Source organism: Colias philodice, chromosome 6 (genome assembly GCF_061535455.1).
Source record: "Colias philodice isolate Cphi_HAF_F1 chromosome 6, ilColPhil1 Martin Lab GWU primary, whole genome shotgun sequence".
Lineage (NCBI taxonomy): Eukaryota > Metazoa > Arthropoda > Insecta > Lepidoptera > Pieridae > Colias > Colias philodice.
Window position 1 is genome coordinate 3,123,957 of NC_143091.1, and position 20,351 is coordinate 3,144,307.

At 37.3% G+C, this 20,351-nt stretch overlaps 3 protein-coding genes across 9 annotated transcripts in view; 2 read left to right on the top strand and 1 right to left on the bottom strand.

Moving 5' to 3' along the window:
• The first annotated feature begins 124 nt into the window (after positions 1–124).
• On the top strand, positions 125–9,361 carry Nup188 (nuclear pore complex protein Nup188). The gene is made up of 16 exons (XM_089696054.1): positions 125–290; positions 373–586; positions 686–1,290; positions 1,474–1,594; positions 1,969–2,082; positions 2,588–2,887; positions 3,069–3,574; positions 3,685–3,865; positions 4,215–4,479; positions 4,712–5,004; positions 5,139–5,441; positions 5,531–6,961; positions 7,208–7,317; positions 7,551–7,767; positions 7,918–8,148; positions 8,734–9,361. Exons 1-16 carry the CDS (start codon positions 271–273, stop codon positions 9,331–9,333), a joined length of 5,511 nt encoding a protein of 1,836 aa, XP_089552180.1. The 5' UTR covers positions 125–270; the 3' UTR covers positions 9,334–9,361.
• Positions 9,362–10,447: 1,086 nt separating this feature from the next.
• Positions 10,448–12,182, top strand: Ak2 (Adenylate kinase 2). The gene is made up of 4 exons (XM_089696157.1): positions 10,448–10,562; positions 10,679–10,784; positions 10,948–11,184; positions 11,631–12,182. Exons 2-4 carry the CDS (start codon positions 10,683–10,685, stop codon positions 12,018–12,020), a joined length of 729 nt encoding a protein of 242 aa, XP_089552283.1. The 5' UTR covers positions 10,448–10,562; positions 10,679–10,682; the 3' UTR covers positions 12,021–12,182.
• A 3,035-nt stretch (positions 12,183–15,217) lies between these two features.
• LOC149487556 (guanine nucleotide exchange factor DBS-like) overlaps positions 15,218–20,351 on the bottom strand; it is a 99,684-nt gene continuing 94,550 nt past the window's right edge. For 5 of the 7 annotated variants that reach the window (XM_089696102.1, XM_089696101.1, XM_089696100.1 and 2 more), the window contains exon 19: positions 17,850–18,133. In XM_089696102.1, coding sequence (XP_089552228.1) covers positions 17,993–18,133 — 141 coding nt within the window. In that variant the 3' untranslated portion in view covers positions 17,850–17,992. Of the gene's footprint in view, positions 16,798–17,849; positions 18,134–20,351 lie in introns of those variants that run through there. The other 2 variants (XM_089696103.1, XR_016315719.1) reach the window with 2 other exon arrangements.

Below are 20,351 nucleotides of genomic sequence, written 5' to 3' on the forward strand. Positions count from 1 at the left end.
TTCAGTATTTTTGTTTCTTAATTCATTCATAATCTCAAAACATTTAGAAAAAACGTTTTCTTTTATCATATAACTGGCAATAATTTACAACAATTTTTATTTATCTGTGACCTAAAATATGACACTTGTCCTGTCAATGTAACATAACGGCTCTCCTCTAACCTTAAAAATAATATCTTTAATTTTTATTTCCGCGGCAAATAAACAACACTATTATTACAATAAATTATGTTTAACGGATAGTATCATTATTAAAAAAAAAAAACCACCATGACAAGTGCTTGTACTCCGTAAGTATTAATTTAATATCCATTTCAATCTCTGTAAGTCGGCATATAAATCCATTGTTATATTTACACTAACTTTTCACAGATATTGGAAGCAATTATGGCGCTGGACATTTTCACAAAGCCTTACGAACGAGGAACTTAAAAAGGTTTTAGATAATAAGGATACCATTAGCTGTTTACAGCAAGGACTCGCTTGTTATAAACCTGCCAAAGCTAACTCCTTTACACAGCTGCAATCTAAATATTCGGACCAAACTAAGCTCTTAAATGTTGTTCAAACGCTACAACATTATATCGTAAGTTATTACTTTTATATGTATAAACACACATTTGTCGAAAATTAAACTTAACTCTATGCATTGTGCTTGTGCTTAACTATATCCGTTTCTTTCCAGGATGTGGACTGTTTTCAAATATGGGAAATTTTAAAACATTATTTATGTGATATCTCATATGGAACACCAGCAAATGCATTGAAAAATGTAGCATTTGTGGATACAAGGCCAACTTTCCTATCGCCTAATGTCTGGAATTTCTATCATGCTGAAAGATTATTTGTATTAAAACTGTTACAATATATCATAGAATTTAAGGCAGATACAAATCATAAGTATAATGAACTATTCAATAAAATATTTAATGATATAGGTGTAAGCAATTTAAAAGCGTCTCTTATATCACAATTTGAGAAACTGTTAGCGTCTGCACCTCCATCAAGGAAGATACAAAGTGATTTTAACAATGATACAGTGAGGCAAGAATGGGCAAAGTCCAACTTAAGGGAACAAGTTGCTATACTCCAGATTTTAATGTTATTAGCTAATGAACAACAAATCTCTCAAGATGAGTTTGTCAAACTGTTCAAATTGTTTAGAAAACATAATTTTGGTAAAAATCAAGCTTTCAATGATCTCTTGGAAGAAAAGCACAGAGAAGTGTGTATGAGGGTTATGTATATGGAAATTGGATATTTCATGGTTATTGTAGATAATGAGAAAATGTGAGTACAAGTACTTTTAATAATTCATGTTTTTATACACTTTAATCAAATCAAATCAAATCAAAATCATTTATTTCCAATCAAACATGGTTACAACACAATAGACATAATATATTGCGTTTTAAGTTTATAAAGTCAAACTGAAAACTTAGTTTTCATTCAACTACCACTATTAATTTTTAGCAAAAATCTGTCACCATGGATAGAAGGGACTAAAGAGTCTGTAGAGAATGAGTTTACAAAGATTCAACCACATATGGAGCAAAGCCCAATGTTGATGACTTGGATGATGATTACATTACAGGTAAAGTTTCATTTAAAAGTGTTAAGTGAGACATTTTGAAGTAAAAGTCATTTACCAATTTTAAGTTAGTAAAACCTTATTCAAATTATAAAAGTTGTTTTAAATTACTACCGGGCGAACTCTGTTTCGCCACCAGAGACACCTTTTCTTTGCTATATACCTCACGGAGCCCGAGACCTTTCCAACAAATGCAAAACCGTGGAAATCGGTTCGTGCGTTCTGGAGTTATAGCGTCAGGAAGGAAAACCCGACTTATTTTTATATAGTAGATATCAGCTACTTATCCATTACTAGATTATACAATAATTTTAAGTAAATTTTAATGGCATAATCTATATTGCATTTTTTATATGATGCTAATACTTCCTTTGCAGAGTGACCAACATGTAAAATTATTTGAAACACAGTATCAACATTATGGAGCCATTTCACTGAGGATGAAAGTCTTTGAATTCTTGAAACAAATGCTAAGTAGCACTTTGTTTAATGTAAGTAATTATTGTAATTACATTTCAGTGGGTAAAATGAGTTTCAATTCAATACATGTTTCAATAAGCATTACAAATTTTTTATGTAACTTGGGAACACATTATCAAGATGATTGTTATTCAATTGCATATTGAGTTATTAGATTTAATAAACTTGTATTTAAAAAAAGATCAGTGAAGGAATATGTACAAAAATAACTTGAAACTGTTACAAGCATTTTTTTTTATGTCAGAGCAAACAATGGGGCCACCTGAAGATAATGATGATCAGATTTGATATGATTGATGATGGGCATTTATTTATACTAAAAATTAGCTTTCTGCCCGCGGCTTCGCCTGCCTTGTCTAAAACCTAATAAATTATATACCAAACACCTTCCTTGAGAACTACTCTATCTATTAAAAAAAACGCATCAAAATCCGTTGCGTAGATTTAAGCATACAAAGGGACATAGGGACAGAGAAAGTGACTTTGTTTTATACTATGTAGTGACTTTGTTTTCAGGATGACTCCATGTGTGCCCAAATAGTAAGAAAGAGGATATTCAAACTATTGAATGAAGTCTGCGATAAATTTGATGGAGATGGTACAATCAGCTGCCAACCTGGCATCATGCAATTATGTTCAGAATTGATTAAGTCACCTTCTATTGCTGAGCAATTTTGGTTATTACAACAAAAAGAAGATAATTGTGGTGTGGTGTCTTTATGGAATACTGCGTTGGAGTATTTCCCTTTTAATTTCGATGCAATTTCCATTTTGGCTGCTGGTTTATCTGAAGCTGGGAAGGACAGTGTAAGAAATGTAAGTTGATATAAAAATCTAAAATTAGATATGTATTGTGTTTATGGTCAATTGTCTTAGCATGTATGCATTAGTAGTATGACATATATAAAAGTATATCTGGTACAAGTTTGTAATAAAATCTTTTTATTAATACTTTTTGTATGGTATCTGATGTACATATAAAAATATTACATTTTAGCTCATTGCCGAACTGAAAAACCTACCTGTATACACAGAAATTTACAATCCAAATACAGTACCAATAGTGTCATTACAATCTGAAGATGCAGTCATTGGTAGAGACTACTACCCTCTGGGCGATAATACCTACCATGTAGAAGCTGGGTCGAAAGCCACAATCTTAGAACGGAAGGAAGGCACAATGATTCATTTTCGTACACCCATCTCTTACTGGACAGTGTTCAATAGTGAAATAGAGAAAGTTCTAGATAGAAAACAGGGACATTATAACTTAAATGTGACATTAGAAAGAGTGTATGAAGGTACTAAAGTGCTGAAGGGTATATTAAAAGCACTTGTAGAAGATAAAGAGATTCCAAAAAGCTTGGTAGGGCCAAGTGAAGGCGTCTTTGATGTGTTATTGAGGTTCATGCGTGCAGAAACACCTCCATTGCAATTGTTGGTTGAATGCCTCAATGTCTGTATTGTATTGATTCCATTGTTTTCCAAGGAAATTCATTTACGGTGAGTAAAATTTTCTATAAATAAAAAATTTAATGAACACCTATTTTTGTACATTTAACTTCATTTAATTTTGTGTATGTTAGCAATTAAAAATATTTATTTTTTTCCAGGTTAATAAACACAGGTCTCTTGCCGCGCATAACAAAACATCAGCTGTCCCATGTAGAATATGCAAATGGTGTGTCTTTAGATTCAGCAGCTGTGGGATCATACCTCATATCTATTGAACAACCAAGTGGAACTTATAAGTTTCTCACTACTTATATTGATATGCTATGTGCCTTCCACAAGGTATGAAATCGTTATTTCAAAATATGAATGCATAATATGTTTTTAATAGTGTATTTTTTTATAAGTAAAGATTCACTTTGTTGAATTTGATATTTTTGGTTTTATGGCATTCAAATGCATTATAAATATAAATTTATAAAGAATAGAAAAAAATCGATCACGAGGCGGGCCTCGAACCCGCATCCTTTCACGCCAATCCGGGGCGGATGCTTGACCAACTCAGCCAGGGTTCGAGTCCCGCCTCATGATCGAATTTTTTCTATTTGTTATAAATTTATAAGATTAATTAAAAAAATAATAATTTCATGTTTTTATTTCCTATTTTATTAAATCTTTATTATTATTTCAGATAACAACGGACGATCGTATCGTAACAGAAATCCTTCTGCCGGGGCTTATTCTTATCCTCCGTGAAGTATTTCCCAACGTATATGGCTGGCGCTACAGTTCGACAACAGAACGAAAGCTGCTCATACAGAAATGTGCAAACTACCTCACTATGGTTCTACAGCAGACTGATAATAAACCCACAGTGATGTTGTTGAAACGGACTTGTATCCATGGTCTTCTGTATACAGAGAATGCTCTGGAGTTACTAAAGATTGTTTCTGTTGGTAAGTCTTAAAATGTGAAATGTACATCCAAATAAAACAAAATTTAAATTACACTTATAATTTTTCAAAGCACAGGGAATCAAAGCCGTATTCCCTTATTCAAATTTTGTATTATTTTCAATATATTAATACTTTCTATTGCTATTTGTTTTTTCTTAACAAAGCTGCATTATTTAAAAACACACATTCAAAACCATTTTACAAATAATCTTAAAACTTCACCTTCCTCCAGGTAACGAATCCCTCGAAAAAATTATCCACGAAGATACCAACTGGATTTCGGGATCGGCATATCAATACACATTTACTCTACAACGCTGTTTAGCTCTAATCATGTATGCGCTACGACAGAAGAATCTAATAAATGACACTAACGAAGTGACTCCACTGGAACACCTAATATTCGCACAAAATAAACAAGTGGATCGGCTTAAAGTTGTGCCCAATGTGGTCAGCTATATCAATCATGCGTTCAACAAAAGTCTGTCGGTGTTGAGTTGTAGGCTTTTGAAGAGATTTGCTGAAGTGAGTTGTTCTTGGAACTGAATCTTTATCTGTTTAACACAATAAAAGTTTAGAAATTTTTCAAAATTCAATATTTATATGCCTCAATTATAATTTGCATTTTTACTTAGTTATAATTTAAATTGATATTTCAGGGTTTCCAAATGTCACTGTTCGCATTACTAGACATGAGCGCGTACAAGGTTCGGGTCATGTTCTTGGACAGATTGCGCGATGAATACGAAACTATTGGTGTTAAGGTGGCCATATTGGAATTTGTCGCGACCTGTGTCGGCAAACAGCCTGGTTTGACTGAAGCGTTCTTTATGATGAATCACGAGAGAGCAAAGGCAATTGAAAAAGAAAAAGAAACAGATGCAACAGTGAAAACTGAACAGGATGACAGTTTTGAAGGCATTTTGGGATATATGGCTGATTATTTGGAGACTGTTAAATCTGTGAGTAATTTTCTTCTCAGTTGAAATAATTGTTCTTGCATTATTTATTCACTTCATATCTTTTGATAATTAATGTTTCCTTTTTGCAGGATGCCAAATTGCTTCACAGTCCATTGTTGGGTTGCATTATGGCCCTATTTCATGCACTCTGGAAAAACAACATGCAAATTCTCGTCAAAAAATTACGCGAACATCCAAAATTTTGGGAACACATGACCAGTCCTCTATTTAGCGAAATCCAACCTGAACTTCGTACATATAGTCAGATCTTTAACGTTCTTGGAATTGAGTTGTTTGTATCGCGAGAAAAGCTCGAACCCAACTTCAAAGAGGTTTTAGAACAATTCTTTGATACAAACAAAAAACATCTTGACACTTGGATTGATTATATTTTCTCTTTCAAAGGACGTGAAATTGAGGAAATCGTCACTGATAAAGTTCCTGTATGGCTTGGACTTTTAACTTCATGGAAAGACTTTACAACAATATTTTGCAAATGTTTGCCATTTAGTCTGAATATAGCGCACAAAGCAAAAATGGTTACACCTTGTATGAGTGCGCTTTTGAATGAATTAGATGATCTCAAAGATGGGCGCCTTGTCGTCATACTCGCAGAACTATATGTCGTAATGCTGGCAAATTGGAAGGAAGATTGTTTCGATAACAGAAAAGCTAGCGCAAAACAAATAGATAATTTACTAACTAATGTAGCTGTTGTTTATGAATGTTTACATCCCAGAGCAGTTCGCGCAATACTATCTATAGCTACGGTTGCTATAAGTAGCTTGGACTATGAAATCAAAGCAAACAGCCTTCTAGCGCAAAGTGTAATTCGCTCAGTGACGAATATTAACAGTCTTGAATTGGGCAAACTCTTCGATTTTGTCAGAGATGACACAACAATGGAAGTTGATAAAGAATCAAATGGGCAGAGCGAGGAAATACCTCCAATAGTGCTGTCATTGGCCATGCTTGAACAGTGTCTGGAATTGTATGACGATGTATTCACAGGATTGTCACAATGGTTTCAATCCACAAAGTTTGTGAACAAATTGCTTTGCTGCTTACAAGCGTGTTTGCAAAATAGACGTCATTACCATACATCGCTGGCAGCGTTGCGTTGTTTGACCGCGTACGCTAGAGGTCCGTTTTCTAAAGACTTATTATTGAGTGACGTTGACCAATTTCTTTGGATGCAATTGTTGCCACCGAAAATTGAAGCTAATCCCAATGGAAATAAAAGCGTTTGGAAGCCTCAAGAGTGGTGGCGGGTTTATGGGTACAGTTTAGACTTTATATCAATGATGGTTATGAAACATGGGGAGTTCTTTGCTAGCGACGCGATCACTTTTGTGGGCGTTCATTTGGAACATCTCGTGGAAGCGATACTACTGCCCCGTCAGATGTATAGCATTGATGCATTGAATTTGTGCGCGTCCACACTCAATCTAGTGGTGCAACTTGTGAAATTTGAGGCGAGATGGCGTATCTTGAACATCAACTCATTGGTCTATATTATGGTAAGTGTGAAGTTTTTTTATTAGATTTGTTTATCCTGTTGTCTATCACATCTCAAAAGCAGGCCTTTATTTCTTAATCTCCATCTGGATTCTGGAAACAAATACAAAACCATTTACGCAGTCTAACATTCACATATTAATTTTTTTTCAAAAATATTAAAAGCATAATATTGCATTGTAAAAAAAAAATAAAAAAAAAACAAAATAATTTTTTACACAATAGATAAACACGATTTGTTATTGCAGCGCAGTATTAGCGCATGCGTGCACCAGTGCGGCACGCTAATGCTGCGTGCGCGGCGCGCGTCTGACCCGCACGACGAGCCCGCGCCGCCCGCACCTGCCGCGCTACACAGGTGATTGTATTTCAAGAAATAATATTATGCATAATGAAAAAAAAAAAAACATTTTTGATTGATTTGATTTCAACAGAAGTTTCGTTCAACTTTTTTGTGTATATAACTTAAAGTAAAATTTTACATTTTCTTTATAGAATCCTGGTTTAAATGGTGCTCATAATCGTACTTTACGTTATTTATTGTAAAGTGAATTATATTAAGATTCAAATTTATGTAATTATTCATTTTAGGGTACTAGAAATCCTCCACATGGCGACACTGAGCCTCCTTTCGTTCAGTCCGGAATTATTGAGCCTGCTAGCGGAACCGGCGCTGGATCTCGAGCGCTGGCAGCCGCTCGTCGAGTTACATTTTGGAGCGCCGAAGATAACATATGAACAGTTCCCACAACTCACCTTTGGGACCATTCTGTCTGTGATCTGTTTGTTGACGCGCTCTTTGAATCATGTAAGTGCTTGTGACTTTTTTATTAACTAATGTGTTTAATTTTTTTTTATTAGAAGTTTAATTAAACCTTAGTGTTTTGTGTTTCCAGTAATTCCGAACGAAGCGCACTTTTGCATTAATATTTTTTTATTATTATTGGTAATTGTGCAGGCATATCATTCGGAAGAGACGAGCGGCGCGCGGTCCCCGGGCGCGGGCGGCACAGCTGGCTCTGCGGGGCGGCGCCGCGCGTGCTCGTGCTCGGGCAGCCCGGGCGAGCGGCGGGCACTGCGCAGCGAGTCGGTGGCCAGCGTGTCGAGCGCCGCCAGCGCGCTGCCGCCGGCCAGCGAGAAGCTGCTAGCCGGCGCGCTGCAGGCGGCGCTCACGCTGCTCGCCTCGCAGGTACACACACACACACCACTCGCAGCGAGTCGGTGGCCAGCGTGTCGAGCGCCGCCAGCGCGCTGCCGCCGGCCAGCGAGAAGCTGCTAGCCGGCGCGCTGCAGGCGGCGCTCACGCTGCTCGCCTCGCAGGTACACACACACACACCACTCGCAGCGAGTCGGTGGCCAGCGTGTCGAGCGCCGCCAGCGCGCTGCCGCCGGCCAGCGAGAAGCTGCTAGCCGGCGCGCTGCAGGCGGCGCTCACGCTGCTCGCCTCGCAGGTACACACACACACACCACTCGCAGCGAGTCGGTGGCCAGCGTGTCGAGCGCCGCCAGCGCGCTGCCGCCGGCCAGCGAGAAGCTGCTAGCCGGCGCGCTGCAGGCGGCGCTCACGCTGCTCGCCTCGCAGGTACACACACACACACCACTTGCGGCGGGCGAGTAATATACACCAACACCGACTATATGTACACAGTCAGTCAGTATCAAAATTGTAAAAAATAATAAAATACAGATTTTAAATTGGATCTTAATAAATTTCAACATATTTATAACAGAAACAAATTTACAACAAATAACATCAATATTGTTCTTATTTCAGGCACTCTTGGCAGTTCGCGATCGAAGTGTACCGACTCGACACAAACAGCTCGTCCGTCGTGAACTAGCTTCTGAGTTAACTGTGTACCACGATTTTGTGCGTAAAAGAATCCTATGTGCTGCTCACAATCGTCCGCACTTGGCGCGAAATAAACTAGGCGCTTGGCCCTTAGCAGCTAATGAAGAGGAAACTAAAAGACTCGAGGAAGTGAAAAAAGAACAAAATCCATCAATGGAAGAGAACGATGATTTAGCTTTACCCCCTCCTCCACCCCCGAAACGAGCTTCACAAGATTCCATGCGAGAATTTATTCTCCGCAAACATTTCTTGGACAAATGCGCACAAACTCCAACTAAGGAACCCCCTTCACCTGTTTCTCATTCTACGCCAGCTCCTGATAAAAAGAAGGAAAGTCCCCGAAGCCTGAAGCGCGTCTCGTGGGCTGAAACGACCAGGGACAGTGATGAAATACTGGACTCCTCACTCCAGGAAATTGAAACTGCATACTCCAATTTAACAGATGTACAAATAAATAATGATGAGGATTATTTCCATTTTATGTCGGTTGTATTTCTTTACATTTGCCAAACTGATTTATAATTTTGATACAATAAACATTTTTCATGTTGCTTATCGTTTTATTTTAGTTGGTACTGGGCACTAGCTATGTCACGCGGTTTCATCCGCGGACAAAACTTGCAATAAAACTCATCCACTATTTCAGTACTTTTAATTTAAAGTTAAATTAAGCTTAATTTTTATGAAAATAGAAGCCATGTTTCTTCTCGAAGTAGTTTCTTTTTCTGAAAGCGTTACACTACTGTAACGACTTACATTCAAAATAAAATAAATCAATCTTTTCAACTACTGTAATTTTATACTTTAAGTATTTTCGAACATTTAATAAAAGCTTTTTTTAATAATTGTCTGTTGAAATTTTGAACTTTGCTATGACAAGCACAAAAATTCCATCCCTTAAAGCGATTTAAAAACTAAATTAACTCATATACTTACTCATTTTACATGTAAAACATGTTTTAAAGCACCTATCTACATAAATGAGTGTTTAAAAGTTTAAAACCCAATGTTAAGGATGATGTCAATGTTTCACATACCTACAATCACTCTACAATCTTTCTTTAGATCATTCTTTGAAGTTTGAACGCAGTGTTTATAAATTATTGACACTGACAAATAAAAGTCGACGTTGCTCGTCGCCTCGTCGCATTGTCGTTGTCAATGCACTATAATATTGTCACTGTCAGTAGACATGCGCAAAACAGTACGTCAAAAAGTAATGCAACATCACGCATCTCTTCCACGGAAGTGATATTACTCCGTAACATCACACATTACCCGATCGATTTTTAATGAAATGATGACCGAGTAATGTTTAAGGTGATATGTGAAGTTGAAGTATTACAGATCATATTGAAAAATAGTAATAATAACTGCAATACTTATTAGTTACTACCGTAAAATTACAATTTAAGTAAATATTTAAAAAATGTAGTTGATTTTCCTTCATACTTGGCCACGTACTTTATGTTGTTTGTTAATAATTGTAATGAACGCAAGCAAATGTAAAACAAAATAAAAAAAAGTGAGTGATGCGAGTGATGTTTGTAACTGATGCGTAATGCGTGATGTTGCATTACGTGTCAAAGTGATATTACTTTTGTACTATTACACGCATTACCTACCCATGTCTAACTGTCAGTTTTCGCTATTCCGTATTCGCTGCACCGAGTTAGGGCTTCGGCTTTGAGCACATGATCTACCAATTTAGTCAATTTAACAACGAGATTCTGTAATCAACTTTGATTTGGGTAATATACATTTTGATTAAGATAATAACTTGCTTGTTACCAGCAAGCACAAATCGTTTACTTATTTCGCATGTTTTCTTGTCCTGTTTTTACCTGAAAACCATTTATTATTTCAGAATAATGGCACCAACCGCTGCTGAAGTTAAGCCTAGGCCGGATAATGACCCTATCGGCATTAGAGCGGTGCTATTGGGACCACCAGGTTCGGGCAAGGGCACTCAAGTGAGTTCATATAATTCTCAATATCACTCGTCGAAATACGCGCTTGAACTTCACACCTCTTATCATTTCATTTGTTTTTACTAAAGTCCACAATATTTACAGTGTTATATAAGATTAATGATAAAGGTGTTATGTTATGTGATTGATATTCTTGTTATTTTAGGCGCCACGTCTCAAAGAAAAATATTGTGTATGCCATTTATCTACTGGAGACATGCTCCGAGCGGAGGTGAGCTCCGGCTCGGAGCTAGGACGCCGCTTGAAGAAAGTTATGGATGAAGGAAAGTTGGTCTCTGATGACATGGTGGTAGACATGATTGACAAGAATCTAGACCAGCCTGAATGTAAGAATGGGTTCTTGTTAGATGGATTCCCAAGAAGTGTGCCACAGGCACAAAAAGTATGTTCATGGAAATGTATATTATTATCTTAATTTGTTTTCAGACTTGATATGGATCAGAAAATTTGAATTGGCCAGGCCAGACTTAATAGTCTGTTTTTTCATTTTAGTGAGATTTAGATAACAATCAACTTTTTCTAAGAATAGATCAAGTTATGTAATACAATTTGTGACTTATTTGTATGAGTCAAGGTACACTACAATAAACAAGATTGTAAAATATAATGGATTTACAAATTCAAATCTACATTAGTTCAGAAGTTAGTACTTGCAGACTTTTTATGTCTTAGGATAATTAATATTGTTAGATATTTCTGAATGCGAACTAGATACAAATGATTTTCAATAAATAAATGTTAATAAAATAATTATTTAAACATTTAGGTATGATTTAGTGTTTTTTTAGTGTTGAGACTGTATATTAAATAAAAGTAAAATTCTTTCAGCTTGATGATTTATTAGCCAAGCGGAAAACAGCTTTGGATGCTGTCATCGAGTTTGGTATTGAAGATAGTTTACTAGTAAGGAGAATAACGGGCAGATTGATCCACACTCCAAGTGGGCGGAGTTACCATGAAGAGTTCCACCCTCCCCGGAAACCAATGACTGATGATGTCACCGGGGAGCCGCTAATAAGGCGCTCTGACGATAATGTTGATGCTCTTAAAAATCGGTTAGCTACATATCATAAACAAACGGTGCCTCTGGTAGACTACTACATGAGACAAGGCCTTCTCTACAGAGTTGATGCAGCAAAGTCAGCTGATGATGTCTTCAATAGAATTGATAATATTTTCAAAACCCGTATCTTCAACAGAGCTAGATCTGCTTTATAAGCATTTATTTTATCTCTAAGCTGAAATGTTTTTGTACAAATATTACTTTTTATAAATGTGATTAGTTGGTGACTGTTTAATATTTACTGTTTTCTGGATAATAGTTAAATCTATTTTAGAGACAATTTTTTTCTTGTACAAATACAGTGGAATGGAATCGTACATGTTTGTTTCATTTTTTCCCATTTTTAAATTACAGAGTCATATTGAATACCTATATTTACATGGTTGTGGTTATGTGTAGTAAAATTAATTAATAAAAAGAAATAAAATTAAATGCTCTTAACATACATACAAAGTTGTAATCTACTTTCTCTATAATCAGCAAATTGGTAATTAGGTAGGTTTGATAAAACACATATCAATTATAATTGACTAGATTTCCGCCCGCGGCTTCGCCCGCGTTTTCAAAGGAAAACCCGCATAGTTCCCGTTCCCGTGGGATTTCCGGGATAAAACCTATCCTGTGTGTTATTCTGATGTATAAGCTATATTGTGGTAAAGTTTCATTCAAATCCATTCAGTAGTTTTTACGTGAAAGAGTAACAAACATCCATACATCCATACTTACAAACTTTCGCCTTTATAATAGTAGTAGGATAAACCAAATTGTTTTGAAAACATTTTTTTCAATTTGTCGATGAATAGTAAAAATTGCTTGTTCATAAAACACAGGATCTTGATTTTACAACATTTATTTTATTCATACAATTTATGTAATAGTAAATAGATATTCAAATAAGTTAAATATTTCTAAATAATACAACATCTAAGCTCGATAAAGTTTTTAAGAGCATAGATTCAGATATAAACTATCAGGACGCCTTCAAATAAGGCTGGTTGCAGAGCTAGACCGACCATCAGTGCGTACGTCAGTCGCGCTTGTCATATGTATGGAAATTCATAAAACCGTTCATAGCTAGACCGACCATACGCACGCGTATTGTCATGCGCATTAGTGTCATAGTCATACAATTGTTGATGCGTATCGTCAGGACCGACGGTACGCACTGACGGTCGGTCAAGCTCTGCAACCAGCCTAATAAAAGCATAGGAAGCACTGTAATGTGCTAGTCACAAACAATTAGTTCTCATACATTTTCTAGGAAGTGCAGCGCCTAGTACCGACTACCGAGTGGCACAATATGCACTTCATTTCAGCATAATAAAGAGACGCTTTAAATTCATATTTAATCTCATTTCTCAATATGAAAGTAGACTGTAGATCAACCCCTTGATCAACCCGCTCGTTGTTTGTGCCCTTGAAGTTTTTATTGAGGAAGTAAAAAACTAGCCTGGGGCGGTATTATGACTTCTTATTTCCAGACAGATTACGCCGTGAATTGAACTGACTGGCAAATTAATATTATAATTCGAATAACCAGCCATGGTTATGTAAACTGATTGGGAATAAGCCCGTATATATTATATTACTCTATGGAATAAGCTGTCATAACTCATAATACGGCTCCTGTAATCATTTCAGTTACTATGTACTCAGGTACGTAGGTAATACGTTACTGATCGCCATTGCAGCGCTTCCTCATGCCTCTATTTTGAACCGGGTATCCCTGTACCTAATGTTTAGAGAATATCTATAGTTATATTTATCAGAAGAATTAAAATCACACCGTATTTAGAAATATTTTTCTAAAGTTGTAAACAGTAGGTATTACCTAAATATTAATACGTAATATACTTATTGCAATAACTGCAAGGTGGTCCTAAAGACAAAACTTTCTATAGGTAATTATAATTATTTCATATTCTGTAATATATTATTATACTACTAAATATAATATTCTCTACTTCTACTATTATACCTACTTGCAAAATGTGAATACTTGTTAGATAGTTCTTTAATCTTTCGTATTATTTAACGATCCTCAAGACCTCAAGCCAGGAAAAAATTTGGTCAATCATTTCTTTCGGGCTGAAAATGTGTACAATAGTTAAAGTTCTAGATAGGATTATTATGCACAATGTGCGTTAGCTGCATATCCTTTGTGGGTTGAGCTGCGGTGATCTTAAACTTTTAAGAGCTTATGTAACTCGAAAAAAAATAATTTTGAAATTTTGTCCATGTTACCATTTTAGCACCATAGTTACCATGAATTAAAAAGGAAGAAATGATTGAAGAAATTTGCACCTGGCTCTTGGAACATAAATGGATAGGTATGTAATGAAATAAATGTGTTTATTGTCTCTGGGTTAGATTCATCGCTATTATACAATTATTCCCATAAAACAAAATCTACCTTCAGGTATTTGAAGTTAGTCAATGAATATAATATGCAAGCAGTTTTATTTTTTTATCAGTAACTAGGTATATGAGAATAAGTAGCATAGTAAATTAGGGAAGTAAGTATTACCTATATAACATTTTAAAAAGGGAGATATTATGGTAGGTAATTCGCAGTAAGTATCATACCATTCTTTACCTTACACTTTACAGTATTATACTGAATTATACCCATGGACGTATAAAAAAAGACGGACGCCGTATTACGAACAAACAACGTGAAGCCACCATAGTAAGCTAGCGATCGTGTAAAGACAATAAACACGCACACACTCTCACCATAGTAAGCTAGTCGGCCGCCATTACGTCGTGAACTACCGACTGATTAACTGCGTCACTGTTTCACAAAAAATATTTAAAATGCCGTCTTGCGTGGTTAAATGGTGTCGCAACAGTATAATTTTAAATAACAAAACACAAGGGATTACATTCCACAGGGAAGCAAGTTATTTCTTTTATGTTTTAATGACAAAATTATTACGGCAAAATTTATAGAAAAAAATACAGCCGCCATTGTCATCAGGACAGCTGTTGCCATGGCAACATGGCACACACACATGGATGTTTCGCCGCCATTACTAGGCTTCACTCAATGTTTAGGCGATATACCGTCCGTCTTTTTTTATACGTCCATGATTATACCTATATTTTTTATTTAACTTATCCCTGAGCCTTTCACAGCCAAACAATATTTTTGTCCTTTTAAATAATCTTTTATATATAATCTTTTATATTTCTTCAATGTATAACAACACGAAATCTTAAGTTACTTGTGTGTTTTGTGAGGTATATAATAGGTAGGTAAGATTAATTTCTATTCTGACGATGTAGAAAGATAGATAAAAATATGAAAAAAATAAATATGGAATGATAAAATCAAAATGAAACAACTAAAGAAATGGGCAAAAATCCATGTAATTAAGTTCATTTGTTTTTCAATTACAATGTATAATTCAAAAGAAAATGCATTTTCACAATGATTTCAGGAGATACAAAATAAAATAACGTCTACTGATTTTACATGACAATTAACATTTTAACACCGACACTAATGTATACCGACTAGTACGTATTCTGAACACCAAAAAGCAAACATGCACCAGCGTTTCACTCACAAATACTCCAAAATATATTTTAAATATATTCAACGCAAAGCGACAATGATATGATTACACATGGATATGAAATTTTACACTTTCCACTGATAGCTACGAATATTAGAATCCTATAAACTTAACATTTCACGACGCACAATTTAAAAAATTATTGTCTCTTAGTGTATATTAATATTATTTAAAAGTTACTATTATGCTTAATAATCTGTAGGAAGAAATTTACGGAGGTGTATTGTCGCATCGTGAAATGTACATCTATGTAAGAATTAATCTATCTACAGATTCTGTCATGGACATTTGAGACATAAAACTCGTCTAGCTTTCAAATAAATTACTACATTCTAAACAATATTTACAAAAGTACGAAACGAACGGCCTCAACTCCTACGCCACTACATAGCTTTGGATACTCGTGCACACGTTTAACACTAATTACAATAAAGCTTTAAGAACAACATTTACATATAATAACAATGTTATTGTATATTAACAGTAACAAGTGGGAGGCGCTTGCCGATTGGTACGCGACACGTTACAAGGGGACGCGGAATTATCAGTTTGGGAACAAAGCTTCGATATTTTATTATATTTAGTCCCTTATTAAACTCAATTAAGATTGCATTAATATTTTGAATAAGGGGTAAATATTTTCAGCTGTTATACCTTAAATATCCATTTAGAAAAAGCCTTGTTTTAAACTGATAATTCCGTACAAATCCATCGATATAAGGTACAAATTACTAGTGTACAATCCAAATTCTACCATTAAATTTGTTATAATGTAAGGCTCACTTTAGGTATAAAAATAACTCCATGATAATGTAAAATTATAAAGAAACTAAATAACACCAATTTATTTACACGTAAAACTTGAAAAAGATCAGGCACCGTTTCGAAAGAATGCATTTTATGCCAAAACATAACACCAAAAGCGTTCAATAACAAAATCGAATAAATTTTGAACAATTTTGAACACAACAAATGTTTCACGAAACGATTAATTTCGACAGCCATGGGTAGATCTGGTATTCCCGTATTGGAATACAGAGGGGCTAGTGTGAGTTTGATCGAGTACGAAACGTTACTATCGCGTCTGCGTCACAGCGAAATTTGTATGGGGAATCAAAGCTTCCCCATACGTCCGCTAGGGGCGCTGTTCGATTTACCATACTAATTCCGCTGTGACGCAGACGCGATAGTAACGCTTCGTACTCGATCAAACTCACACTAGGGGTACAGATGTAAGTGAATGCCAATACTGTAGTGTACGCTTGTGGCTAGTGTTCGTGCGAGCGGCTGGAGGAGCGCGACGTCTTGCGCGTGTCCAAGTACGCGGCCGGCGCCCAGCCCTCGGCGCCGCCTGCAATGTGACAATATTGTATTACTTTATATTGTGACGAGCTATTATAGAAAAAATGGGCTTTTTGAAAAATGTACTTTTTTTGTTTTTGAAGTGAAACTTCTGAGATTAAATTACAAGGTCGCGTCATGGCAATACCGTCACGTCATGGAGTAAGGCGACGGTATGGTATCTTTGAATCTTGCCAAAGAAGTTTCACTTTTGACACGTGCTCAGGACACCTTTTTTTGGTATTTTTTAAAATCGAATACAGTTCGAGTCAAACTTAATGGCGGTTCGGAAATTAGGTGCAGGTGCGAGTGCGGGTGCGCACAGGTCCCTTAACGTCCCTCTAATACCTATAATTGTTTTCTGCGCATCGGATCGTACGATGTTCCGAGCCGCCAGTAAGTTTGGTCAGTGCCGGCGTTAGGGGGGGGCGAGAGGCAGCGATGGCCCAGGGCGACAAATTCTGGGGGGCGCCAAGGTCTGAAGTTGGAGTCTTTTGCTTCTCCTAGTACAAACCTTCAGAACACCTCAAGTGGGCGCCACAATATTTTCGCCCGGGGTGTCAGTGGCCCTTACACCGGCACTGAGTTTGGTACTGTACCACCCGCTACGTACCTGCGAGGCGCACGTACCACCAGCCCGCGCAGCCCACCTTGAGCAGCTCGGCGTGCTGCCCCTCGCGCAGCGACACCTCGCTGGCGCCCACCGCCGCGTACTGTACCACCCGCTACGTACCTGCGAGGCGCACGTACCACCAGCCCGCGCAGCCCACCTTGAGCAGCTCGGCGTGCTGCCCCTCGCGCAGCGACACCTCGCTGGCGCCCACCGCCGCGTACTGTACCACCCGCTACGTACCTGCGAGGCGCACGTACCACCAGCCCGCGCAGCCCACCTTGAGCAGCTCGGCGTGCTGCCCCTCGCGCAGCGACACCTCGCTGGCGCCCACCGCCGCGTACTGTACCACCCGCTACGTACCTGCGAGGCGCACGTACCACCAGCCCGCGCAGCCCACCTTGAGCAGCTCGGCGTGCTGCCCCTCGCGCAGCGACACCTCGCTGGCGCCCACCGCCGCGTACTGTACCACCCGCTACGTACCTGCGAGGCGCACGTACCACCAGCCCGCGCAGCCCACCTTGAGCAGCTCGGCGTGCTGCCCCTCGCGCAGCGACACCTCGCTGGCGCCCACCGCCGCGTACTGTACCACCCGCTACGTACCTGCGAGGCGCACGTACCACCAGCCCGCGCAGCCCACCTTGAGCAGCTCGGCGTGCTGCCCCTCGCGCAGCGACACCTCGCTGGCGCCCACCGCCGCGTACTCCGACAGCGCCACCAGCGAGCTGCCCACCGCCTGCCCACACACGCACTGTTACTGCCTATCCGCAATACATTGTACGCAACTTTCAAATGGAAGACTTTACAAGGAAATACGTATTTGTAGCCAGATACAAGAGATATCCTATAAGGTAGTCAGTCTATCGACCTGACAAAGACTTTAGCGCCATTGAATTTGAATTTCGCAAATTAATGGCCCGCTAGGATACGGATGACGCCTATTTACCCTCTGGGGTACCACTGGCTCTGGCCAGTAACTCCATCCATCGGAGTGGGTCATTACAACGGACATCCCACGAAAAGATGAGAGAGTTCCGTGAAATGGCAGCACCGTTAGTCATCCGTGAGTTAACCCGTGACGCGTCCGGCGCACAGCCGGCACCGATCCCGATAGTGTCAAGGGACTTCACGAAATCTAGCTTTTTTATGACTACCGAGTTTGAAAATTTTATTTACCCTATTGTTCTATAATTATATGCCATGTATGATATATTTTTGGAAAGAGGAAGAAACTAGTTATAGCATAAAAATGTAATCATGACGATATATTTTTTCTATAAAATTATAAAAAATTGATTTTCTTTTGTTTTAATTTTAATTGCTTACATACTAACACTTACATGATAATGCTGAGTCATCAAATGATCATATTCACGTTTTCATATCACTACACGATTGCCAAATACATTCACTTATATTTTCACACATTTAACACAACGTATTTCACTATGAATAATAACAAATCTCCATTATTCACAAACAAGAAAAAAAGCGCCATTTTGCGTCTTCCGCACTGAAAAGTTGAGACACTTTTTCACTGAGTATTCTTCAAATATCCCTAAAACCAATATCATAAACGTATTCTACGTAAAATTTCCAGTAATATACGTCTCAATTATCACTCATCTAATTATTCCTCTCGGCATAATTCACAATCCAAATATTCGTTGAACAAGACAAATGTCACAAACTATGGCCGATGACGCAACTCAATCAATGATTCACTTTTTTTTTTATTTTGTGGTTTTAGTCTTTATTGCCAGCGTCGGAGTCGTACCGATTCGAATTAAAAATGTATAAGGCATAGACAAATATTTTTTATACTGGAAACATTCACTTGTAAGCAGCTACAGGTGACCTTCAAAGTCATTGGCCGCGTTATGAACAGTCGTTGTTACGCAGGACGCTACAGTACAGTTTTAGTTATGAGCAACCGCCTGTACATAGGACGCGTCACGGGTTAACCGTCAACTTCACTGTTGTGACGGTGCTGCCACCTCACAGAACTCGCGCTTCATTTCGTTCGCTATCCGTTCTAATTAACGTCTCCGACACTTCCGAGATGATTGTTTTTTTTTATGACATCGAGAGGCAAACGAGCAGACGCACTGCCTGGCGGTAAGCAGTTGCGTCGCCCATAGACGAAATTACATAATCATGATATCCTATTTATGAATTTAGAATTAGGTATCGATGGGTTCAAATTATTTTTCTGAGTTGTAAAGTCTTTTATTTGAAACAGTTGGTACTATCTAAACTACGTTTATTGAAGTAAACAAACTTTAGTACATATGTCTTACTAAAAGTTCTACTTTTGTGTAGAATATACTGCATATTTTGATTTTAGCACTGAAAAATAAACAGAGAGTCATGTAATAGAATATTAAAAATTAAAAAAAATATATTAATTATTGTAAGGTCCTTCTATTCCATATATAATATGTAAAGTTATAAATTTAAAACTACAACACATTTTTATCATAACAAAATCGTATAATTTTGGAGGGAAACAATGTGAGCCATTTGAAAAAACGGCAACATTAACAGTATATTCTAATGACATACTGTTCTTTTCAGAAAACACCTAAAAACAATTCTAACAACAACACTTGTAGTCTAAAAATGGCGTCTACAATAATGTATTACACCAATGTTGATGTAGAGAAGAAGTCTCTTATTTCCTTACGTAATGGTCTAAGATCCGAATATAAGTCGAAATGCAACGGCGTGATAATAGAATGAGACCAATTTTGTAATAAATTTAGTGTATTAAAAAATGTATTAAAAATGGGTTGACTGGGAAAATCCTGGACAGGATATTTTTTATTAAATTTTAAAAAATCTTTTATTTTAATTTTTTATTAATTGCAGTTTCGAGTTAATAAAACAATTTTGTAATAAAACAGCGCTGACATATTTTTTTTATCATCCTATCAAGTGAAAGTAACTGGTAC